Source organism: Myripristis murdjan, chromosome 14 (genome assembly GCF_902150065.1).
Source record: "Myripristis murdjan chromosome 14, fMyrMur1.1, whole genome shotgun sequence".
Taxonomy (NCBI): Eukaryota; Metazoa; Chordata; class Actinopteri; order Holocentriformes; family Holocentridae; genus Myripristis; species Myripristis murdjan.
The window spans coordinates 37,689,999-37,716,138 of record NC_043993.1 but is presented as its reverse complement, the minus strand read 5'-3'; the positions used below and the strand labels follow the sequence as shown (position 1 = coordinate 37,716,138).

The window sequence follows — 26,140 nt, the reverse complement described above, 5'->3', positions numbered from 1 at the left end:
CTCGGAGACATTTCACTTCTCATCCACAAAGCTTTAACAGAGAGGAGCACCAACGATCCTGTGGTTTCAGTGACCTGGATAACATCCCAACACATGTTTAAAAACCTGGGACTCCCCACCAGTCTGTCAGAACTGAAGAAGCTTCTTGGAATAGAAATGAAAGATCTTCAAGAATATAAACACAGTCCAGTTGATCTTGACTAAGCTCTGTGTGGGTAACCATGACCTGGATGAGTGAGAACCTACGCAGACATGAGAAATAACAGAATCCCAGAAGAGGGGGCGCCCCAGTAGCTCACCTGTTGGAGCATGTACCACTTGTCAAGGCTGAGTCCTTACCACAGCGGCCTGGGTTTGAGTCTGATCCCTGGTCATTTGCTGCATTTCATCCCCTCTCTCTCCCCTGCCTCTCCTATCTCTCTCTAGTGTAAGCCTCAAATAAAGTAGAAACTCAGAAAAAAAACTATATATATATATATATATATATACATATATATATATATATATATATATATATATATATAGTATTGTTTCTGGGGTGAAAAAAAATCTATATCTATCTATCTATCTATCTATCTATCTATCTATCTATATCTATATATATATTTATATATAAATATATAGATATATATATATATAATGCCAGCATAGTTTTGATATGGATGTGGGCATGAGGCCTCAGGCCTAAGATCATCACGGTTGTCCTTTACTGACATTATCAATGATCGAATCACAGCCGTGTTGATATTAAGTATAACAATACAATCTCTGGTGTGATATTGTTGTCATACGCCGTTTTGTGAACAACGACATTCATTAGTTAATGATAATCAGCAACAACAGATTAGTAATATTTTATTTAATCAGTTTTCAGCTCCACCAACACAAATAGTTCTGTCAGAATTCAAGCATCAAATGAGTTAAACATAAACAGTTTTCTGACCACAAGCCAGCTTGCCTGGAGGTTTCCACTGCAGTATCCACACATTTTTTATTTCTCTAATATTCCTATGGTAACTCAAACCCATCTACGGAAACCAGCGAAACAACTGTGGATTAAGGATTATTTAAGTCTAACTGGTTTAGTAATTGACGAACTGACACAGTGACAATACATGTGATAATAATGATGTTAACAATAGTCTTATAAAGTTCAGACACACACACACACGCACCACAGACACCACAGACAAACAAACATACACACACACACACACCCCACAACAGATATTTTCCGGTAAATGTATTCATATATACAAATTTACTTTGGTACAAAAGACATTGAGTATTGTGCTGATTACAGAGTTGCATCACTTCAAACATCATGTGGATGTCAGAAAGTGCCAAGATCACAAAAGGAGTTGAGCAAAGCCAAGCTCTCTTTGAGTTAGAAATCTCATCAAAACCTATCAAAAACGCTGGCTCTCTACACTTGTCATCTGAGCAGTGGCCTTCTCTTGCGCTTACTGGATTTATGAATAAAAGCTGTCATCACTGAAGACCTCAGGTGTATAAGATAGACCTTATACATCAGTGGCAGAGATATTTCATATATATGTGTTACCTCGAAATATGTGATTAATCTATAAAGGCTAACGGACCTTTCCTTTAGCTTTTGACTGGGTGTGTCGTTGTATACCAGTATTTACCGTCCTTTCTATGTCCTGCCTCAACATGTTTTAATTCACTGACTGAAAGCAAAATGAAAGCTGTTTCACTGTGACACTGACAACAAAGTGGACTGAACTGCAGTCCTCATACATGAAATTTATCATCAAAGTATCTTGCTTACAACCATATGTTCAGTGCTCATTTCCAACATCATTCACCAGCATTTGCATTGTTCAGGAAAGCTGAGCATCTCCACTGACAGCATAGATGCTGTATGAGGAATGGCCTGATGGTTTGGTCTCTGAGGCCATAGATGAAAGTACTCAAACACCTGGGGAGGATGGTGAGGCAAATAAAGAAAAGAATGGAAAGGCGTAAAACATGTGATCTGTCCATGATTGTAGCAGCGGCTGTGATGATGTTGGAGTGAAAAGTGGAGATGAGGATCAGGCCCAGCTGAAACAGGTGGAGCAAAAGGGTTTGGCTGGCCTTTCTGGCTGAGGCTTTGTTTGTTGAAGCAGACCTGGCAACAAGCATCACACCTATATAGGAACAGATGATTGTGACACCTGCAGACAGGAAGACAATGCCAGAATATGCTGTGACAAAATAATAATATATTGGTACAAGAAACAAGGCCTCTTCGGAGCAGAAGTCGTTCATCTGCAGGTTGAATAAGAACTCAGAGTTTGAACATAATAGCGTTAAAACACGAATGATGATGCGGAGGGAACTGGTGACCCACACCATGGTGATTGCCACACCTGTGTTTCTGATGGTGATGATGACAGTGTGTCTCAGTGGATAGCATATGGCCACGAATCTCTCCAGTGACATCACCGTTAAGGTTAGAGGCGAGATTGAGTACACGAGCAGTGGGGGTGACATTACAACACTGCACATGTAAACTGTCAGTTTTATCCGAAAAGCAGCCAACAGGTGAAGCAGTGCACTTGATATCAGATAAACAGTGTCTGCAAAAAGAAGATTATACAGCAGGATGTAGCGGGAGGTTTCACGAAATACCGACTTACTCCTCAAGGTGAACAGCAGGACACTGTTGATGTAGAGGAACATGCAGCTGGACCCCATGGTCAGACTGGCATATAGTGATGTTTCCTGTGTTGTATGATACTTCAGACCAGCAGTGTTATTGTAATTAGTCCTTGGCATTTTCAACATAGAAATTTTTCTGAAGAACAAAATGTCTATATTGTTGCCTGCTGCAATTACTGGAGCAGAAACACAAAGAAAAGTGTATTATCCCCTGTCTAGAGATACTTATGCCTTCCTGCAGAGATCAGTACAGGACAAAATCATCCATACTGTTGCTAACTATCACTCTACAGACAGCAAGTTAAAAATCATGCTGGTATCCACAAGAGCAGATCTGGTCTGGAGGAGTTGCCTTTCCTCCCATCCTGTATATGAGCTTTATCCTCCCACCCACTTCAGGTGTCACCATCACATGTCAGCATGGTCACCCAATTAGAAATGGGTTGTGTAATCTTTTTGAAAAAGGAGAATGGGGATGTGTGCAGTCTAGCCTATTTCTGATGTAATTTTTCTGACCTTAATCTTTGTGTATTATAAACCACGTTAAATATGTCTATTAAACAATTTATGTGGTTCAGTTCAGTTCCAGTTGTCATGATCTGGCGCTAGTATCCTGAGGCCTGAACCATAATGCTGGATTTGGGCTTAGCGGGATAACTTCAGGGTTAACCCTGGGTTTTCTGTACCATAAAGGTGGTTTACGTTTTATCGGGGTATGTTGCCATGGTAACATACGCTGAACACCTAACCTGCTCTGGAGCAGTTTAAGCTCAGGATAAGAGCTCAGCAGGTAGAAAAGTCCCACCTACTGACCAATCAACTCTCTTGGAAAATGGCCTGCCCATTGGATGAGAACCCAGTGGATCCTCTTTTTTTTTTTCAAGTTAGGCTGAGTAGTTTTATTCCCCTTTCTTCTTTTTCTTTTATAAAGTTAATACATTTTACTTAGAGTTCTTATTTTAATTCTGCATGTTTGTTTTTCTCTCACATTTTTTCAAGTTTGAAGAGGACGAAGGAATTCTTCTTGTTTGTTTGTTTTTTTTACTCTTGACTCTACACTGTCCACCCAAAAATTGATCTTGTAGACTGATGTAATGATTTTTTAAAAATATTTTTGAAAACAAATTAGGGGAATTTAATTCAGAGGGTTACATAAAAGCCTGATTAAATACAGGCCAGCCTCTGGGTTCCTTTAGGTTTCCATTAGTTTGCTCATATTTAGTATTTAGGGTGTCTGCCCTGAAAAGTCCACATGAGAGTTGATGCCAAATGTTTTACAGTCTCTAAGTGACAGTGAAATAATATTTTAACCAGCAGAATAAACACGAGGCGTCAGAGGCTTTATAAAATGAAATATCAAGATCAGTTGAATCAAAGTGACGATTCTGATGAAACTCAAACTGAGGGCAGCGGCCCAGCAAGGGTTGCCCCTCACTGTGAGAGAGGGCCAGTTCCGCTGCAGGAGTGTAAGGCTGAGTGGGAGACACATTCATTTACTGAACACACAAATGTTACTGTAGTCAGATCTACTCGTGCCGTCATGGTGGGGAAGTCAGATTATAATCCCACTAATTTACGCATTGACACAGTCACTGATATTTTCCCAGCATTCCTTGCGGCTGCAAATGTGTTGCTTTTTGCCTGGATGATGGATTTATATTCTTTGTATTTATTCAAGATTATTGTCTGCTCCTCCGTCATAAAGTATGCGGCTCAGGTGGATTTTTCCTTGTCTGTGATTGGTCGTATGCAGCAAACACTGCCCTTTTTATGTGAGTACGCACAGATCTAGATTGGAAAAGCCTGGGTTGAATTAGCGAGTTGATAACCGGCTTCATGGGACCGAAAATCCAGATTGTGGATGTCTGGTTAAGTGAAGCCAGATAACTAAGAGAAACCCTGGGTATGTTAATCCAGCTTTATGGTACAGGCCCCAGTTTTTTTTTCCGCATTGTTTCCCTTGTGTTGCTCATGTTTTCCCCCTCCTAATGTTTCCTGTGTTTTCTCTCTCCTCCTGTTATTTGTGTGTCTTTGGGCATGGCTATCCACTTGGGCTCTCAATAGTTCCACCCACCACTCCTGATGGCTCCAGCCAGCTCACCTGCTTCTCATCATCTCATCAGTGTGCAGTATTTCAACGCCAGCTCTCCAGTCACTCCTCGCCAGATTATCCAGTCTACCAGTGTGGTAACATACATTCCGGCCTTCAAAGTGTTTGTTCTCGTGAGACTTTTCGCGTTAGGTTTTTGAACTAATTGTTATCTCCTGTGCTCCAGGTCCACATCTCCAACCTGCCAGCTCTCCACTCACCTCCAGTAAGCCGTGGTCTGCCCGCCATCCGCCTACCTGTCTCTTCTTCATCACCACAGCCCTTATTCCTCATTACCTTACAATAAACCTTCATCTACTCTGCCTACTAGTCCACGTTCTGCTTCTGGGTCAAAACAGTCATTGCCCTTAACACTAATGTCCCAATCATTACATTTGGATTAGAGACAGAAATTACTGTTAAAATTCAATGAAACACATCATCAAAACTGGATGACCATCCAGTCATGCACAAACCTCCACCAATGCTGAAGAATTTTTTCACTTCAAACCGGCAGACTCCATAACATTCGATGTATGATTTTTTTTTTCTTTGTTTTCTGTGTTTGGCTGTCCAACAAATTAAAAAGTGAATACAACATTACAGCAGCTTGTTTGAGAAGTTGTAGATGTCTGAATTTCCAATTGGTTCATGAACTTGTGATGGTAGTACAATATAGTTATGGCTAAAATACAAAAACCTCCAATGGTGAAAATACAACAAATTGATCATCACCAAAATCTTGTAGTTCACTGTAGAGTGACAGATGAGGGTTGTGGTCCTCATTTTTGAAAAGGGGGGCAGGAGAGTGTGCATCAGCTATAGTGTTATCACTCTGCTCAACCTCTCTGGGAAACCTTTAACCAAGCTGCTGAAAAGGAGCTTCAGGAGTGCGGGGTGCTAGTTTGGCTGCTGTGAGCCATTTGGTCTTGAGGCCATGGTTCTCTGATGGCCTCAGACTTGGTGGTTTGTCGCCCCCAGAGCTGGGATTGAGTTACTGCCTCAAATGGAGTAGTCCTAGAATCTTTGGGTCCTGTTTACGTTTGAGGTTAAAATGGAGAAGGAGATCAAAAGGCGGATCAGGGCAGTGGTGGCAGGAGTCATGCGTTTGTTGTACCAGACCACTGTGGTGAAGAGGGAGTTGAGCCAGAAGGCAAAGCTTTCAAGTTACACACTGATCTTTCTTTCAAGCTTCATCGATGGTCATGAACTTTGGGTAGTGACCGAAAGAATGTGCAGATACAAGTGATGGAAATGAGTTTCCTCTGCCGGATGGCTTGGCACACCCACATGGAGAGGGTGAGGAGCTCAGAGCACAGCCACTGCTCTTGCAAATTGATAGAAAGTGACTGATCTGGTTCAGGTATCTAGTTCCGGATGCGTCCTGGGTGCCTCTCTGTCGAAGTGTTCCAAGCACAATCAACTGGGAGGAGACCCAGGGCAGACACAGGACACTCTGGGAGAATCATATATCCCAACTTGACTGGGAATGCCTTGAGATCCCCACGAGGAACTGGAGGATGTGGCCGGGTAAAGAAATGTCTGGACTGACATCCTCAGCCTACTATCTCCACATTTCAGCCCTGGACAATTGGTACAAGATGGATTTGCAGGAACATTCTGACACCCAATATGCTGTCCCCCAGTCCTCACCATCCAGGTGAGGGTTTCAGGAATAACTAGTATTCCTGTGTTATTTTTGTACTAAAGACTTTGAAAGATTTTAATAAATGGTATTAAGTTTTTTTGTTTGATTTTTTCTTGGCGAAATGGAAGTTTTCACTATTGACATGTATGATTTCAGTGAACAATTTCCAGTGAGAAACATGCTGTCTTCACATAGTGTATTGTTACAGAGGAGTACAGAGGTCTGATGGAGAACTTGGTGACATGGTGCAACGATAATGACCTGAGGCTCTATTTCTACAAAACCAATAAGCTTGTGGCGGATTACCAGGGAAACTGGACTGTCCTGGTTGTCATTCAAGGAGAGGAAATCAAATGAAAATGGTGAGTCATGGTGTTGAAAAATGGCCAGAACAGTGGTTTTGCAGATCATTATGAAGTCACTGTGAATTTGATCTTTAATTTTTTGGATATAGAATATCAATACTTAATCATTGTACCCCACAGTACATTCATGTGGAATTTTGTCATTATTAGCATATGAATTACTGATTATGTCCAGAAATGTGGTTTTAAAGGTCACAGTGACCTTGACCTTTGCCCTCTGACCATCAAAATCTCACTGGTTCATCTTTGAATCCAAGTGGATGTTTGTTCCACATTTGTAGAAATTTTCAAAGGGTGTTCCTGAGATATCGCATTTATGTTACTGGGAAGGACAAGAGGTCACAGTGACCCTGACCTTTGATCTCCAAAATCCCCACCCAAGACATTGGCTGGTGCAGAGGCATAAAAGAATTACAGATAGATATCTATGTCACCCTTTACTTGAGCAAGGCCAACTTTCAGGCCTTTTCATGTACAACTCAAGACTTCTTCCACACAAAAGAAGTGAGTGAGTCTCTTAGTGACATAACAGCTGACACTGATGTAAATATTTGCTCAGAGCATTAGTGATGAGCTGGAGGCTCATTATCCACTGCAATGAATTATTTATGTTATAATAAGGGGACAGGGGAGGCTTCTTACTGACACCAAACTTCTAATTGGTTTCTAGGGAGTGGAAATGTTTTTCTCAAACTTACCAACACACGGTCTTGACTTTGAGGTCATGGCAAGTGTAAGTGCTGCAACTTTCATGCAAGCAAGGGCATCAATTACAGCTTGACAATGACGTCTCATGATGTTCACAAGTCAACTTATTGTCTGCTGAGGCATGGCATCCCACTCTTCTTGAAGGGCGGTCCTCAGGGCATTGAGGTTCTGGGGTACAGACCTCCGAGCCTCTACACAGCGACTCAGCTGATCCCATAGGTTTTCTATGGGATGCAGGTCTGGAGAAAGTGCAGGCCACTCCATTTGAGGTACCCCAGTCTCCAGCAGCTATTCCCTAATGATACGACCTCGATAAGCTGGAGCATTGTCATCCATGAAGATGAAATTAGGCCTGTGTTGTTCATGCAGGGGCACAATGATTAATGATGGATTAATGATGTTATTCAGGCAGTATGGGCTTGTCACTGTACCATTCACAATGTGTAGGGCAGTTCTGTACTGACGTGTCGTCTTGGTCTCATGATGTCAAGATGTGAACAGCATGATGAGGAGGACTGTTTAAATGCCAATTCTAATTGAACCAGGAAATTTATTGGTTGATTCATGGATCAAACACCTGATGTGAATTTTGCCGTTAAACTCCTTGTTAGAGAACAGCAACTTGTGCAAAAAGTACTGAAACATTGAACAGTTGGACATGTGCATTCAAAAGTTTACAGAAGGTCACATTAAGTTCACCTGTAAAGGTTATAATGCATTTTAGGTTCATTTCACCCGAAAACCAAATATCCCTAACCTTTTGTGAGTAGTGTATGTCAGATGATTGTTTTTTCAGCCACATAATTCACAAACAGCAAAGACAAAAAGGATGGGCCATGATTTTCAAAAAATTGGCAAATAGTTCCACATGAATATCAAACCATATTTTTGCCTGTAATACCCATTCCTAGAAGCGACAGAAATAGTATCCATGTAGAGTTGAATTGAGGTCAGCTGGACTGTGTTTAGATTCTCGAAGACATTTCACTTCTCATCCAAGAAGCTTTAACAGAGAGGAGCACCAACGATCCCGTGGTTTCAGCGACCTGGATAACATCCCAAAACATGTTTAAAAACCTGGGACTCCCCACCAGTCTGTCAGAACTGAAGAAGCTTCTTGGAATAGAAATGAAAGGTCTGCAAGAATATAAACACAATCCAGTTGATCTTGACTAAGCTCTGTGTGGGTAACCATGACCTGGATGAGTAAGAACCCGCAGACATGAGAAATAATAGAATCCCAGAGGAGGGGGCGCCCCAGTAGCTCACCTGTTGGAGCATGTACCACTTGTCAAGGCTGAGTCCTTACCACAGCGGCCTGGGTTTGAGTCTGATCCCTGGTCATTTGCTGCATTTCATCCCCTCTCTCTCCCCTGCCTCTCCTATCCCTCTCTACTGTGAGCCTCAAATAAAGTAGAAATGCTCCCCTAAAAAATGTAGACTTTTTTTTTTTTTTTTTTACTGTTACACTGTTTTGGGGACTAAGTTATGTTAGTCAGTCCCCATCAAAGGTTTCCAATGGAAACCTGATGTTTAGACATAAGACAATCTTGGCCGACCTGATAGGACTTAACTGTATCGTCTACAAAAATGACCAGAATATCACTTTCTGCCTTTCAACATTTTTACTGAACAACTGTGCATCATTTAACTTACAAGGCACCGCATTGCAATGTTTACATCTTCTGCTAGCAACTTCTATTTTCATGTTTTCTTCCTTGTTTTTCAACTCTCCTTTGTCAATTTTAACTCTTGACAACACGTGACTGCCTCCTGGTGGTCTGTATTAGTACTGCACACAGTTTTTAATTCTTAATGTCACAACAAAATGAATTCACATTTTAATGTTAACCATTTTAACTGTATGTATGTTTTTATGAAGTATAACTGAATGAATTACTGTATCCATGAACTAAATATATAACACGACCTTTACTGACATTATCATTGACTGAATCACAGCCATGTTGGTGTTCAGCATAACAATACAGTCTAAGATAAGATAAGATATTCCTTTATTAGTCCCACGGTGGGGAAATTTCACGTATTACATCAGCAAAGTGGATAGCAAGATATGAAGCATAATTTACACTATAAACAGTATATACAGATAATAGTACCAAAGTGTGATTTTGTTTTTATACACAGTTTTGTGAACAATGACATTTATTAGTTAATGGTAATAAGCGATAACAGATTAGGATTTATTTACTGAATCAGTTTTCAGCTCCACCAATTCAAATATTCCTATAGTAACTCAAACCCATCTAGGGAAACCAGCGAAGACAATTTGAATTAAGGATTATTTAATTCTGAGTGGTTTAATAATTGATGAACTGACACTGTAACAATACATACAAAAGACTGATAGATTAAAATAATAATGTTAACAATAATCTTATAAAGTTTAGACACACACACACAAACACACACACACACACACACACACACACACACACACACACACACACACACACACCACAGCAGATATCACTCACTAAATCTACTGAATATACTATTCAGTGTGTTTTTTCCATAGTTAATCAGACATTCAGTCATTCCTCGGTATGGGTATGTTCTTTATGTTCTTTATTTCAAGGATAGCCCCTTGAGATGCACCATCTCATTTTCAAGGGGGTCCATACAAATAATGACAAACAGTACAAAGATAATAAAAAGTAAATACTAAACAAAATATCAAACATATAAACGCAGAGACACACACACTCACTTATCCACGCACAGTCCAACAATGCTCCCCAAGGCTACCCCACCCACCCACCCCCATCCCCCACCAGCCAGTGGGGGATGCCACATTGTATACATCGATGCACACTGGTTTTATTGTTTGTTTGTTTTTTGTTTGTTTGTTGTTGTTTTTTTGCACATTGGGTACTTAGATCTTTAGATCTCGGGTGTCATCTTTTATTCTTTATTTTTGATTTACTTATTCCTTATTTTTGATTTACTTAATCTTGTACTCTGTGGATACTGCTGAAAACTGTGAATTTCCTTCGGGATGAATAAAGTATCTATCTATCTATCTATCTATCTATCTATCTATCTATCTATCTACACAGACAGAGTATGATCAGAAATCGCTCTGCAAAATAGAGGTAAGCCAGTGTCCACATAAACATACATTTACACACCTTTTTAAATACTGCTTACATGCACCAGTAAAGTATACAGTACATATTTATACACAAGTTCTCACATATATATAATACAGTGGACAAAAGAGAACAAATATGAATAGAGTGAGTCCTGGAGAAAAAAAGTAAGATACATCAGAAACAAGAGCAGGATGTTTGAAAATGCGTAATTAAAGATGATTTAAAGATATGAAAGGAAGTGATAGACCTAAGTGAGGAAGGAAGGTTGTTCCAATCTGATGGAGCTTTAAATTTGAATGCACGATGACCAATTTCTTTGCTGATTCTGGGTGTAAGTAGAAACAGATGATCCATATGCTGTAGGCTGTATTGTGAATTGAGAGGAATTAAAAGTTGTTTCAAATATGAAGGGAAATTGAAATGAATACATTTGAAAATAAATACTGACCAATGGAATTGCCTTCTGGACTTGGGGGTGAGCCAGTTCAAGGACTCATACATTATACAATGATGGGTTCTATACGGAAACCTGAGCACAAATCTACAAAAACTGTTAAATAATACATTAAGAGGATGAAGATTTGTGTCAGAGGTGTTACCATAGATAGTATCAGAACTGGAGGAGTATATTACAGTGTCATCTGCATATAAATGAATTTGGCAGTCAGAACAGATTTGAGGAAGATCATTAATAAAGATCGAGAACAAAAGAGGACCTAAGGATGAGTCTTGTGGGACACCTTTATCAATAATCTTGAAGGTATGTGTTGGAGGATTGCGACATAAGCCTTTCCCACAGCATTTTCTCAATCTGTGAGAAAAGTGTGCGCCCCTGATAATTTACAATGCCCACATCTGTGCCATTAGAGAAGTTTGTACCATCAGCATTTGTAATAATATACATGTGTGTACAGATAGGTGTCTTTCAGATCACAGCGATCCTCTCCATGAGCCTGGGTACTGGTTGGCACATTATCAGCTCGTTGGCGCAGGGTGCTGATAACTCCTACCTTGTGTTCCAGTGGGCGGTGAGAGTCGACCCGATATGGGCTGACCGGAATGAGTTTGGAATTTTACCAAACTCAGTCTGAAAGTTTCAGCGTTGCACCAATTGGCCAAAGGAGAAGCTACATTTGTCCGGTTGTCAGAGATTGGACCAGAGGCGGAGCTGTATCACTCATGAGGGACTTGGTCCTCATTTTCACTGGTGGCTGAACTGACATGTGAAGGTGTGATTTAACTTCTTAAGAGTCAGCCTTGTTCCTCAACACAGCAGCTGACAACTTTTAGACATGAAGCAGCACAGGTGACTTCAAGATGAACACAAGGTGAGTCTCTCTCTGTGTTTTTACATGAACATATTTGCTTATGATATTATTGTAACATCGTCATACACAATTTGTACACTTTGTTTGTGGGTCTGAGTGCAACTCACTTATGTGTTATGTACTATTATGTATTATTATTAGTAGTAGTATCAGTATTAGTAGTAGTGGTAGAAGTAGGAGTATTACTTCAACTGTGACTTCAGCTGTGTCAATGATGTTGATTTATCTTTTGTTATAACTCTGCATTCATGCAGTAATTTACAAATACATAGGATTTGATGGGTATGTGACAGTATTATCATGATAGCAATATTAATATCAGTATTAATGTTATTTTGTCTTTGTTGAAAGTACGTATGTTTGATGATGCAGTCACTCAGTTGTTGGACATAAATGTCTGAGTTGTTGGTTTTTTTATTTTTATGATGTGAAAGTGAGATTTACCACAAAGATGTGATGTAACTGTCTGCTGTGGTGTTTCAGGGTCTGAGAGCTTCTAGAGCGTCAGTGTGAAAACCTGGTAAGTTACTAGCTTAATCAAGTGAGCTCTCTCTCTCTCTCTCTCTCTCTCTCTCTCTCTCTCTCTCTCTCTCTCTCTCTGTTTGTGTGTGTGTGTGTGTGTGTGTGTGTGTGTGCATATGAAAACCTTTTACAACCTTTTTCAAACTGTTAATCTGATGGCAAAACACCAGCATTTTCCATTTTTCTCAAATGTAGGCTATAGTGCAAAATAATGTTTTTATTAAATACATGATTCTGTATCTGTATTTTATTTGAAAAAAAAAAAAAAAAAAACAGTCTCTCAGCCTGAGGAAAACTGATAACTCTATCAGTGTTCAGCTGGGATTTTTTTCTGTCATGTCAAGAGTAAATATCAATCCTGTTATGTAGTATATAGTAGAGACTCATCTGAGAAATCTGAGAAATATCATTGATGACAATGATAATATGTCACTATACAATTTGTTAAACTCTTCACCTCCAAAATACCAAATACAAACAGTGTGTATTCTGACTTAACTCCCTAAAATAGGCGGTACAACACACTGACAGGTGTTTTCTACACTCTCATTGCCGCTACAGCGCTGCAGCTGTCTGTTGCTGTTTTCCCTCTGTTGCTGATCATTGGGCTTTAATTCAACGTCAGCTCAACATTTTATCCATGCTGGGATTGTTTTAGATTAAGCCTCTTTACCATGACAGTGATTTTGTTGTTCTCTGGTGATCACATTTTAATGACCTCATTACCATGAGACACAATTTTTGTTTTTATTTTTATTGTTTTTCTTTTTTTTATTTATTTTATGTTGAGATCTCACCTTAAGCATGCTGATTATGGTTCATTCATTCATTGATTTACTTTTTTAAAACCTCAAAAAACAAGTTGAGGGAGAACCCACATTTTCAACGGTGTTTTGGCTTTTGGCTTTTCTGATAGCAGCAGTGCACTTATTCATGAGGGACATGAGATAAGCTGAGTAAAATTAAGACTGTAAAAAAAGTCTTTAAGATTATTAGATGCTAAGGCCAGTTAGTCTAAATTGAGGTCACCAATATTGATCACCTCATGATCAATCAAAGTTGCAATTAATTCACCCATTTTTTAATAGCTCCTGAAGGGGCAGAAGGGGGTCTGTAGACACCAGTCAATATCGCTGCACTGTTATGTCCCAACTCAGTTTTCAGGGACAAAAATTCAAAATATTTAGCAGCTGTGACTGAAGTCAGCACAAGTACAGGAAGAAATGATTTTACATAAACTGTCACACTGCCAGCTTTACCAGCTCTGTCTGCTCTGCAAATATCTCAGTTCAAATCATGGCATTGGGATGAGTTTGAGATACCAAACCAGTTCTAGCCTTAAAAGCTTGTGAATTGTTTAAATTAACCTCTGAAGTGACGAGTGAAGAAGACCCAGGTAGTCGGCTGTAGAGCAGAGAGAGCAGAAAGAGCAGGCTTCGGGCAAGTCTGAGACTGAACATTCACAGTGATGAGGTTCCCTGTAGAGTTCTCATCGGGCCTGAAAATTAAGACCCGACCCGACCCGGGCCTGACTGGGCCAGCCCGAGGCCCGACCCGACCCGACTAATTAGCCGAACTTTAGGCCCGACAGCCCGATAAAGCCCGAAAAAAAAAAAAAAAAAAAAAAAAAAAAAAATCGCCAAATTCGCCATTATTTAGCAGAGCCGGTCGGCCGGGGCACCATCAGTCGGTATCAGGCGGGCCGGCCGCCGCACCAGCCAGCATCAGGCAGCTCACCTGTCAGATCCGGCAGACCTGACCGGTGGGCGCGGTACCGCGGAGAGGGGCTTGTTGCCGGTCCAGGGCGCCGCTTTGCAGCTGGCTCAGGTATTTTTTGTTGCTGGGGACTGGCAGGCAAATGGAGGGAATTCCTGCAGATCCAGGACGTCAAATTTATTTTATAGTTGGATCTCCTGAAGCTGTCGACAGCAGCAAGACCACCTGCCAGTACACTTCCCTCAGCCAACGACAGCCCAGCCATCAGCATGTTCAGCACGGCGGATAGAGCTGGTTGGAGCTTTTGGTTTAGCTCCCAGGTGAATCCAAGGATCTTCAATATGACTGCGGACAGCCTCCAGAGCTCAGTTGGCAACAGAGCAGGACCACAGGATGGTGGGGGTGGTGTTGTTATATGCCAGTACAGGAACTGGACAGTCGGGGGAGTGGTTTGTGCTGATTCTGTCCAGAGCACCGCCACCAGTGAAGCCCGGGACAACAAGTTGTTTAGCTTGGGCAGTAGCAACAGCTGAGAAATCTTGGACGATATGTCTTTCTGTTTCAGCTCAGCCTCCAGGTGAGAGATGTTTTTCAACTTCAAAAAGGTCAGGTAGCAAGACTCACATACAGCCTTAGCAGTTAAACAACTTACGATCTACATCCAATGACTAAAATACTATATCCAGTTTAATAGATATAAATGACCAACATTTAGAAAATGCATCATAAAAATGGATCTAAAAACTGGGTAACTGTGTAAGAGTCAAATGTTTAAGAGAGTTTCTGGTACACAGACGCCGGGAGTCAGAATTCACAGATTGATGAAGCCCGGTTTTGTCTGTATAATATATTGACTTAAGTTAATGCAGATCTTATAGCCTCTAACATGTTTTGTGCCACTGGGTATACACCAAATAAATAAAGAATAATAATCAAAAATCATCTAACTTATTATAACGATACTTATAAAAGTCTCATGAGCACAAAAACATGTAACAGTGCATGTAGTGCAGGTGAACAGGCTACATGTCTGGACATACAAAACAAGCAAACGGTTTGGAGCTCAGTCTTCTTCAGTCGATCATCAAAGTCGATCATTGACCATTGTCCTAAGAAGCCCTGGTACCAGGTACACCACACATGACTGTCCTCACTCATGTGTTTGTTATGAACAATCTATGACTCACTCAGAGGTCCAACAACAAAGCACTTCGTGGGTTCAGATCAGGCAAACTATTCCTCCAAGTCACCCCACTCCAAATTTCCCCATCATTGCCAAGGTGCGAGTTGAAGTCCTCCAGTAGATCCACAGAGTCCCCAGATGGTGCCCTCACTATGACACTTCTCAGTGGCTCTGGGAAGGCTGGGTACTCTGAGATGTCATTTGGCATGTATGCCATGAAGACAATCAGAGATTTCCCTCCTGCTACCCAAAGGCGCACAGAGGTGACCCTCCCATCCATAGGGACAAACTCCAACACAGCAACGCTTAGTTGGGAGCTCACTAGTAAACCTACACCTGCCGGCTGGTGCACACCCCAGAATATTCTGTAAAAGCAGAGAGTCCAGCTCCCATCCAGGAGTTTGGCTCCAGAGCCAAGGCTGTGCATGGAAATGAGCTTGACTATATCTAGTCAGTGTTGCTCCACCTCCCAACCAAGCTCCGGTTCTTCCCCCCACAGAGAGGTGACATTCCACATACCAAAAGCCAGTTTCTGAACCATAGGTCCACTCCGCCCAAACCCACCCCTGTGTGGCATCACACCTGGCCTGTTCTTCTCCTCTCGCAGGTGGTGGGCCAATGGGAGGGTGACTCCACATAACTTGTTTGGGCTGAGCATGACCGCACCACGTGGCAGGTCTGGCCAGGAAGTGCTCACCTGTGAGCCCACCCCCAAGGGCCATCTTACAACACCTCACAAACCACAGGTCATGATGATGTGATATTTGGCAAGCACATTGACTGGGTTGTCCTTCAGCTGTTTCAGTTTTCAGGAGGTGTTTATGCTTGGTACATTCAGTCAAAATGACAAAAATGGGTCACATAAGGTTTGTCTTTCAGGTTAGCCTTAAGCTTGGCAGTAATCTTGACACTGAATATCTGCTTTTCTCCAGATGTGATTCTAATCATGTAGAACTTTTTCGTGAAACATGATAGTGGCTTGAGCGTAAACTGTTTCACCAACATTGAACTGTTCGCTGCCAACCAAACCGATTCTTTTCCTGTCTTTCTCTGTCTGTGTCCAGGGTGACCATCTCGTCTGCAATCAGCCAGCATGTCCATCCAGTTGTGGGAAAATTCTTCGGCCAGTCAGCAGTATGAGACTGTGCAAGCAGAAGCGTTCAAAATTTTCCTGGCACTCTCATCTTGCATTATCTTCCTTTACATTAATGCTGTTATGCTGTTCACTCTGAGAAGCAAGCCAGTGTTCAGTCAAACTCCCCGCTACATCCTGCTGTACAACCTCCTCTTCGCAGAGACCATCCAGCTGGCACTGGGCCAGTTACTTTACATCCTGGCAGCAGCCAGAGTGTACATGGTACGCTATGTCTGCCTAATCATCACCATGATTACAATAATCACCACTGGCATTTCTCCCCTCAACCTTGCTGTCATGTCATTGGAGCGCTACGTGGCGGTCTGCTATCCACTGAGGCATGCTAGCATCATCACCATCAGAGGCACCACCACTGCTGTTGCTGTCATATGGGCCATCTGCTTGGTAAAACAGCTAATAAGCCTCTTAATGCTGCTCTTCCTGGAGACCATGCCCTTACACAATTTAATGCAGGGTTTCTGTGCAAAGCATGCCATTTACCACCAGAACATTTTGGAAGACCTTGACAAGGGCTTCATGTACACTGTGTTTGTGTTTGTGGGCGGGGTCATCATCTGCTCATATTTTGGTGTGATCATCTCAGCGAGGTCCGCCTCGACAGGCACAGCCTCAGCTAACAAAGCTCTTAAGACAGTCCTGTTGCACATGTTCCAGCTGGTTCTGACTCTTCTGTCCACCATGGTCACCAGCATAATGTCGGCCCTCCACGGAAAAGTCGATCAAATCACCATTAAACGCATGTACTATGTTTTCTTTATCTTCCTTGTCAATTTACCCAGAAGCCTCAGCTGCCTGATATATGGCCTAAGAGACCAAACCATCAGACCCCTCCTTGTCCAGCACCTATGCTTCTGCCTCAAACACCACATGATGCCTGCTGGACAATTGAATAAGCACTGATTATTGCAAATTGTAACAATAATTGCCTTCTTCTTGCTTACCTGATCGTTTTAGAGCAAAATAGATCATATAGGGAGAGACAGTTCATCCAAAACTAAAAATTTCTCGAAATTTGTTGATGAGTCACTGGCTAAGTTTGTATGTCAGGAGCAGCAAAATGCCTGAATGTCTCATATGGGCTGAACATGTCTCTGGTTTTGTTGTTTCTATTTTATATCCTCAAGCATTATTATGTCCTCTGTAATCATTTGTGACATCATTATTCTTAAGATAGATACATAGATAGATTACAATAACAGTTACAATTACAGCTCACATTTGGCAGATGCTTAACGTAAATACAACGTACAAATGAGATTCCATCCAAAAATTTGAGAATTTGGTATTTATTTACTCACCCTCATATGAGTCGAAACACTGGTGGATTTTCTGTGTCAAGAGTATCAAAATGCTTCAAAATCTTAAACACATTGTGTCTTGTTTATTTGTATCCACATTATATCCTCAAGCCTTATTATGTGCTCTGTAATCATTTGTGACACTATAGGCTCTAGTTTCCCGGCGCAGCGCAGGGTGGCGCACCCCGCGCAAAGCTAGTTTCGACCAGCACAACCCAAGGGGCGCACAGTTTTGTATTTTCGCAGACCGAGGTGTGCCAAGATGGGAGTCGCAGCGCAGCGGGGGGAGGTGTCGACAGATTCAGCTTGGCGCAGTGACATTTTCGTCCCAAAAGGCTTCCCCGAGGCAGTGGCGTCGCCTGGCCTGGGCAGCCGGGGCTCTAGCCCCGAATGTTTTTTCTTTAGCCCCGGATAATTTTTCCTCCTCTCTGCTGTTTACTACGGAGTAGGAATATAACATCACCGTGCGCTATTCAAGCGGCATTCGCGGCAGGTGCGTTTTTGAGCAGACGTATGCCTAACGTTGGATGTAACAATAACAACATTAATAAAATTACACTGTTAATTTACCATACATCGGCGCTGTCATACTGTGTCCGCTCTGGGTGGAGATAAAAGGCAGGTGGATCAGGAGGCAGCAGGGAGAGGTAGGCTATTTCTCCAGGGAGGCCACCGGACACAGTTACCTGGCTGCTCATATATGAATCCCCGCAGGCTTTCTATGTTTTTTTTTCGGCAGCATCTTTGTGATTTTTTGTGCATTCGTTGAAAGACAGGGTGACATATTTTAGGCCATTTTCGTAGTTGCGAATGCTGAAGGAGTCGGGCTTTAATTTGCGGTTTCCCTCATTCGCCCTGGGTCCCATATGAAGCTGCACGTCAAACCAGACTTTACAGACAAGCCCCCAAGGTGTGTCTGAACTTCGTGCCTGAAAGGGCTTCATCTTCTGGCAGTCTGCCTCCGTTATGGCTTGGTGGTGGGAAGATTTGTCACGTCCTTCTCGGCGGAGTTTCTTTACCACACCGGCGAAAACATTGTTGCTGGTGGTGAATTCAGCATCCTTTAACAGACACCAACCACTCATCCAGGCTCAGGCCACTCAGCAAATTAAAATTCACCACAAAGTCTGACATTTTGTTTACAAAGTCTTAAAACAAATGTAACCTAAAGAGGAAGTTGAGCGCAGAGTAGTTGGTTGCTAGGCAACGCTATGTCCGTTTACAGTGGCACGGAGATATTTTGTGCTGCGGTCTGCCAGTGGGTTACACTGATTTTACAACAGCATGGAACGCGGCTCAGTCAATCACATGGGAAGCACCCATTTTATAATGCTTAATTATTGCATTTAAGCAGATCATTACAGCTAGCGCGTAAGATTGAGAGAGAGCAGAAGGTGGAGAGAGAGAGAGAGAGAGAGAGAGAGCACAGAAGATGGAGAGGAGGAGATGGAGAGTGAGATTGAGAGAGAGCAGAAGTTTGGAGAGACATTTGTATATTGTTCATTGTTAATTCTGAAAATAAATGGGTGTTTTTAAAGTACATGTTGCAGTTTTTTTGCAAGTAAAAAAAAAAAGGTGCCAAAATGCATGAGAAAGCATAAAAATAGAGCTTGTTTATCAATTTTTTTCCGGGGGAGAATACCCCCGGACCCCCCTACAAGGCAGTGGGCTCAGCCCCCAATGTCCTGAGGTCCAAGAAACGCCCATGCCCCGAGGTGCGCCAAAACCTCGCCATCTGAAACCACGTCTACTTTTGGCGCAAGGCACAGCGGGGCCGGCGCAGTGGAAGTTTGGCTGACAGGCGGGCAGTGTGCACACGTCACCACAACCTCACAGAATGTCAGGCACATTAACAATGCAATAAATGCCCACAAAACCACTATTCAATGCTACTATCTCAATCAGCACATAAATTTATCTCCATATCGACTGTCCTGTCACATCTGATGTCAGATCAAAGGAGATTGGCACTGTTTGGCAGCGTAATGGAAACCCAACCTGATCACCTGTCAGTCAAACAATGTGTCCAGTACGGTGATGTCTTTTTTCCAGTCATGGTGTCTGGCGCTGCTTGTGTTAACTACAAAGTTCTTCTTCCATATATATAAATATTCCACTCTGGGTTTTCGTTATCCGGTAATCACCGGACTATGACTGGTAAAATCTGCCAAAGTCTGGTAATTTTTAAATGTCCGGTGAAAATATTCACAATTTGAATTTTATTATAACAGTCAATTTCCACGTAATTTTATTTATAATTTAAAAAAAAAAAAAAAAAATAGACTGCGTGCTCCCTGTCTCCGGTGTACCAGAGAGAGAGAGAGAGAGGTTTTTTTTTTCTTCTGCAGAACCGGATCAAAACAGCGCAGCGAAGTAGCCTGGGGGAGAACAAAGTCACAAGACTGATGCGCAAGTTACGGAGAGACACTTGAGACTTTCGATTTTAATTCAGCTGCTGAATTAAGTTTTCATTGCATCTATTTGATTTCAAGTTGGCAGCACGCCGCGTTATTAAAATGGTATGAGCCCGTTTTTTTGTTTGCAAATTGTAGTTGCAATTGTTTGCAATTTTATGCAATGTTGATGTTAAAAGAGCACAGGCTTGTGCAATATTTATGTATTTATTTTAGAAGTTACGCACGTGAGTCAGTTGACGGCACTCATTTAATTTGATACAGCCTGCTTTTCAATACAAAGATTACGCTATAAATTGACATGCCTTGATATCATTCTTATATTGCCTGCATATAATTTTAAGCTCAGTAAATTCAGATAATATTTGACCGGAATTTCAAACATTTGTCCGGTAAACTGAAAACCTGCCGGTCATGTTGTCCGGTGCCAATTTTTTCTAACGGAAACCCTGATTCCACACAAATCAAAAATGTAAAATGCATCAGTTCCTTGCCAGACTCTGGACGTTTAGAACAGCAAACAAAAGCTTTCATGAACCGGATTTTGTTTTAATTTCCAGTGTGTTGTTGCATCAGTAAGTGATGGAGTCGAAAGTTGCAAAACAAACATGTATTTATATGAATATGGCGAGGATTATCCTTTGAGGTAAAAACATTCATTAAAAATGGGGGCTTCACAGTAAAATTTATATTTGCTCGTAAAAATCAATAACTTTAACAGACGGTGACAGAGCTGGAAAAAAAGATGCGAGGCAGGTAGGTAATGGAAAGACAGGGGACTCAGGAAGACGAATTTAAGGATAGATGCATGGATGGATGGATGGGTGGTTAGATGGATGGGTGGATAGATGGATGGCAGGTAGCTCCAGCAACATTGCAGCAGCCAAGACTGGTCTCACTGTTCTGAGTGTGTGATGCGGCTGCTGTCTTCGTCCATGTCAAATGTGTAGACTTCCAATACGCCTTCGCGCAGCGCATTTTAAAGGCGAGGACAGGGGCTCATTTGATTGGTTTAAAGTGAATCGGCTGTGTCAAACCCACACCACGCCTTCTCTCCTCCCTTGCGCCGGTAGGAGGAACGGCGCAGTAGTTGCACCAAGGCGCACGGCGTGCCAAACTTGCAAAATCCACTCCACCTCGCCTGGTCTGCGAAACTAGAGCCCTATGTCTAAAATCTAAAATCTTTTCCTTTTTTCCTTAAATTAACTGGTGGCTTCATTTTGCTGCCCTTTAGAAGTTTGAATGTATGTTCAGTGGCGGTTCTGCCCATGTTGCCGCCCTGGGCGAAATTACTGCCTTGCGCCCTTCTGTTCTAGCTGTGTGCGTGCGTGCGCGCAGCGAGAACTTCCAAGCGATAACGGCCATTACCGGTGCCCCTCTGGCGGCTACACGCGCCCCTCCCAGAGCAGGGGCGCCAACACCTGCACAAATACCTTTTTTGGAAAAATACTTTTTATATGGACAAAATCTTGTTTGCATAAAAAAAAAGCCACCGGTCAGCATTAGGCGGGCCGGCCACGGCACCGGCTTGATGCTTACAGGTGCCGCGCCCACCCGGTCAGGTCTGCCGGATCTGACAGGTGAGCGGCGCACACATACTGCCATCCTCTCATTATAAATCAACTTTTGTTCATACGCGGCTGCAGCAGCACAGCGGACAATGACACAGACAACATGGTTGATTATTGACTGTGCAATGTGGCCATTCGCCGGTAATTGCGGCATCAGGCGAGCCTACCTACTGGTTTATATGCAAGCACAATACATGTGTAGACCCCGATATTAGACGAGGGCGTTTTTTCAGGGCATTTTCAATGGAAAAAATATTGTCTTATATTCAGATGAATACGGTAATAGAAAACTGCTTTGCAGCGAGGATGATTTTTTTTTTTTTGTTTGTTTTTTTTTGCGCTCATGCCGCCCCCCACGTGACATGAAAATATGCCGCCCCGGGCGGCTGCCCGCTTCGCCCGTGCCTAAAACCACTACTGTGTATGTTTATATGCTTCTTTATTATTCCTAAAAAATAAAATAATTGTAAAATGACACCAAACAGCCTAATCCAGCATATTCACAAGTGTTGTGGTGAATATGGGCTTGGAGATGAATATTGTTAGCAGTGGCAGTTCTGCCCATGTTGCCGCCCTGGGCGAAATTACTGCCTTGCGCCCTTCCGTGTTAGGGTTAGGGTTAGGCGAGCCTACCTACTGGTTTACATATGCAACAATACATGTGTATTTGCTTAGACCCCAACATTAGAGTAGGGTGTTTTTTCAGGGCATTTTCAATGGAAAAAATATCGTCTTATACAGGGACGGTTTTTGCTATAGGCAGTGTGGGCAACCGCCCAGGGCGCAATCTACTTGGGGGCGCGCGAGAAAAAAAATCGCCAGTTTTCTAGACTACCGTATTGACCCGCAATATGCCACGGCACCATCAGGCGGCATCACGCGAGCCGGCCGCGGCACCAGCCGGTACCGCGCCCACCCGGTCAGGTCTGCTGGATCTGACAGGTGAGTGGCCTGATGCCAGCTGGTGCCGCGGCTGGCTCGCGTGATGCCGCCTGATGGTGCCGCGGGGGCGGGGGGGAGTTGGAGTATAGTAACATGAAAGGGCGCAAGCCAGTAATTTCGCCTAGGGCGGCAACATAGGCCGAACCACCACTGGTCTTATATTCAGATGAATACGGTTATAGAAAACTGCTTTGCAGCGCTGATGATTTTTATTTTTTTTTTGGCGCTCGTGCCGCCCCCCACGTGACATGAAAAAATGCCGCCCCGGGCTGCTGCCTGGTTCGCCCGTGCCTAAAACCGCTACTGATTGTTAGGAACCTGTGGTCGTATGAATGTTCAACTGATTAAGTTCATTTTGTCTTCTATTGCGATATACAAGAGTTTTCTTCTATTCAGACAAATGAAGAGAATGAGCTGTTCATACCTGCTTGACAAGCAGGTATGAGCAGGTATGAACAGCTCATTCTCTTCATTTGTCTTAATAGAAGAAAACCCTCGTATATCATATGAATGTTGTCTGTGTATTTATTTAAGTTATTAGCCAACTTACCCAGTAGTGTATGACTCAATGTCTGTACAAAGAAACAACAACACAGATGTGTTTTAAGTCCAGAGTACAAAAGTCAGACTTAGGAGAATAAGGATACATCTCCAGGCACAGTGTCGGCATCAACAGAGCTGCCGCTCTGTTGTGGGGTTGATGTGGAATTCAGGGTGGCTTCTGCTTCTTCAGATGAATTAAAAACTGGGAAAACCCTGCCATCTTTGAGTTTAAGAGTTGCTGGATACAGTAAAAAGAATTCGACTCCTGTCACCCACACGGTGGCTGTTACAACCAGGTCTATGGGTACTTGACTGTATAGTCACAGTAGCCTGCCGTAAGCCTTGGCGCGCGTCCGTTGACAACAGGGATTCTCCCCTGTTGCTCCAAGCATGGCTTGGCATGTGGTAAACCATAGGCAGTAGAAGATGAGGTCCCTTGGAGTGGCACCATCGTAGATCCTGTGAACACACATTATGTCTAGCTGCATGTCTTTTAAGGAGGGGAACTGCCTTGGAAGTGTGCACTCCAGGTATTGCACTGTATTTAGAACATTTTGATTCAAGTATGTGATGGCTACTCTCGTGCATATTTATGTGGTATAAGTTGTTGCAGCAATTTTTGAGTTGTCACTATTTGTTACACAGATTTGGTGCAAAAGTTTACCATTTTAGACCAAGAATTGATAAAAAATGGTCAAAAATCTCTTCAGAGGAAGAAGAAGAAGACAGTAATGCATGCAGTCACAGAATGTACCAAGAATCTAGAGAGACAATATTGGGGACGAACTGGGGGACATTTCCAATATTTCAATAAACAACAGATTTAGGGCCCTTTCTTGTGCCACCCGCTACCCGCCACCACTACCCGCTACCCGCAAATTGTGGATTTAGGAACTTCCGCTATCCCTACGGTATCTTGCACCCACGCTACCCGCTATCCATTATGCCGACTCCGTTATTTGCACCTGGAGGTGTGTCCGTGGGCGTGTTTCATGCGCTATCCCTAAAATTGCTATCTTGCGCACACACTTTAGGGAAAGCTTGGTGGTCAGGACCACCCGCTATCCCTAAAATTTGGGCTGTTACGAGAGCGCGCCCATGCGGCTTCAATGCACGCCCCGATGGAGCCCCGACGGAGCCTCGCCACACACACGGTCGGACTGATACCGGGACGCCGCCGGAATGGACTGAGTATATTACTCATATAGACTGTTTAGAGGAAAGACTGTTTTAATTGGACACTTACGCCAGCACGTTTTATTGTTTTATCATAAGCCAGCAGCTGTGCTATATTTTTATTTTTAATATTTTATTTGCCCAATCTACCTTGTCAGTAAATTAGTTTACACATAGTTCCACCTCTGCCTCTTGTGTGTGTGTGGTGTGACCCGGGGATTTTACTCAATCAGTACAACCTTTCTGAAGCTGAAGGAATGTTTCACCTCAGCCCCTATCGTCACTCTGCCAGACCACCACCAACAGTTCATGGTGGAGGTAGATGCCTCAGATGTAAGCATTGGGGTGGTTCTCTCTCAGCAGTCGGGGAAAGACAATAAGATCTACCCATGAGCCTTCCTCTCTCGAAAGCTCTCTCCAGCAAAGAGGAACCATGATATGGGCAGTAGAGAACTGCTGGCGATCAAGGTGGCCCTGGAGGAGTGGCACCACTGGTTATAGGGAGTGAAGCACCCTTTCCTGGTGTGGGTGGATCACAAAAACCTGGAATACATCAAAGCTGCCAAGCCAGGTGGCTATTCTTTAATCGGTTCAACTTTGCTCTGTCATATCGCCCTGGTTCTGAATATACTAAGCCTGATGCACTGTCCCACTAATTTAACCCCAACTCTGCTCCTAAGTCTCGCACAAACATTCTGCCCTCCTCATGTTTGGTGGGAGTGATCACCTGGGACACAGAAGAAAAAGGTGAGACAAGCCCACAATGAGAGTAACAAACTGGTACCAGACAGCTGTCCCTCGAACTGGTTGTTTGATCACCAACAGCATCTTACACCAGGGTGGTAGGAGACACACTATGTGTGGGCCCAATGGATGACCTGGGAACAAAGAGATCAAGCCCGGAGTGGCTAATCGGGAGGACTGGGACAATTCCCGGTGGGCCAGTCTGATGTTTGGGCCGTGAAGGCCGGTGTTCACTTTTTTATTTTTATTTTTTTGGGGCCGGTGTTCAGTCATGGCAGTGGGTTGATCACCTATGCTGTTTACCGCCGTCCCTGGGCCGCCTCTGCCGGCTTTTTTTTTTTTTTTTTTGCAGACGCACCCTGACATAACACGTCCGTGCACTTGGTCAGTGGTGTTTGAAAGTTGGAAAATAGAAAGAGCAAGGGTGGCGCGGAGAAGGCAAGAATTAAAAAGAAGAAAGCTCTGGAAACAGACCAGGGTTTCCCCCAGTGCTTTATAGGCCTGGCGGGCCGCCAGGCTTTTCTTGCCCCCCTGCCAGGCTAAGCGTCGCTTGTTTATTTATTTTAAATAGTTTTTTTATGCACCAGAAACAGTGATACCAAAGACGGTATATAGAGCTTTTAACCGCATCTGGTGATACGGTTGAAAGCGCAATGGCGACATTTTATGGTCGATACGTGAACACTTTCTTTTTCCGAAGTCGGAGGAGCACTGGAGGAGACAATGAGCCCGCTCGTTCACCCCCAGGCCGAGGGGAGTGCATCCCCGGCGAGCCGACCAAGCCGCGGCTCGATGATGAGGCAGAGCCAGTGCGAGTTAGCACGGATGTTAGCACGTCGTCAGAGCAGAAATTACCAGGATAACGCCCACCAAGTTGCGTTGTTATGCGGAATATGGCAGGATTTTACATAACTTGAATGAAATGTCGTTTTTGAGTGGAATATGAACGTTTGT

At 43.0% G+C, this 26,140-nt stretch overlaps 2 protein-coding genes across 2 annotated transcripts; one reads left to right on the top strand and one right to left on the bottom strand.

Moving 5' to 3' along the window:
- Nucleotides 1-200: 200 nt before the first annotated feature.
- LOC115371047 (uncharacterized) lies at nt 201-15,622 on the bottom strand. Its single transcript, XM_030068163.1, has 6 exons — nt 15,410-15,622; nt 14,204-14,754; nt 5,072-5,130; nt 1,868-2,720; nt 1,565-1,619; nt 201-242 (listed from the first exon to the last, which is right to left on the bottom strand). The coding sequence occupies exons 1-6, from the start codon at nt 15,620-15,622 to the stop codon at nt 201-203; spliced, it is 1,773 nt and encodes a 590-aa protein (XP_029924023.1).
- Nucleotides 15,623-16,435: 813 nt separating this feature from the next.
- LOC115371046 (odorant receptor 131-2-like) lies at nt 16,436-17,398 on the top strand. Its single transcript, XM_030068162.1, has one exon. The coding sequence runs from the start codon at nt 16,436-16,438 to the stop codon at nt 17,396-17,398; it is 963 nt and encodes a 320-aa protein (XP_029924022.1).
- The last annotated feature ends 8,742 nt before the right edge of the window (nt 17,399-26,140 follow it).

Excerpts from the sequence above, each read along its gene's own strand:
- LOC115371047 (XM_030068163.1), bottom strand. The coding sequence starts at position 15,622 with ATGGATGGGAGGGTCACCTCTGTGCGCCTTTGGGTAGCAGGAGGGAAA. Across the intron at positions 1,620-1,867 it reads ATACAGCATCTATGCTGTCA|TCAAAAGCTAAAGGAAAGGT; the intron begins GTGGAGATGCTC and ends CGACACACCCAG. Across the intron at positions 243-1,564 it reads GATTAATCACATATTTCGAG|GTTCTCACTCATCCAGGTCA; the intron begins GTAACACATATA and ends ATGTCTGCGTAG.
- LOC115371046 (XM_030068162.1), top strand. The coding sequence starts at position 16,436 with ATGTCCATCCAGTTGTGGGAAAATTCTTCGGCCAGTCAGCAGTATGAG.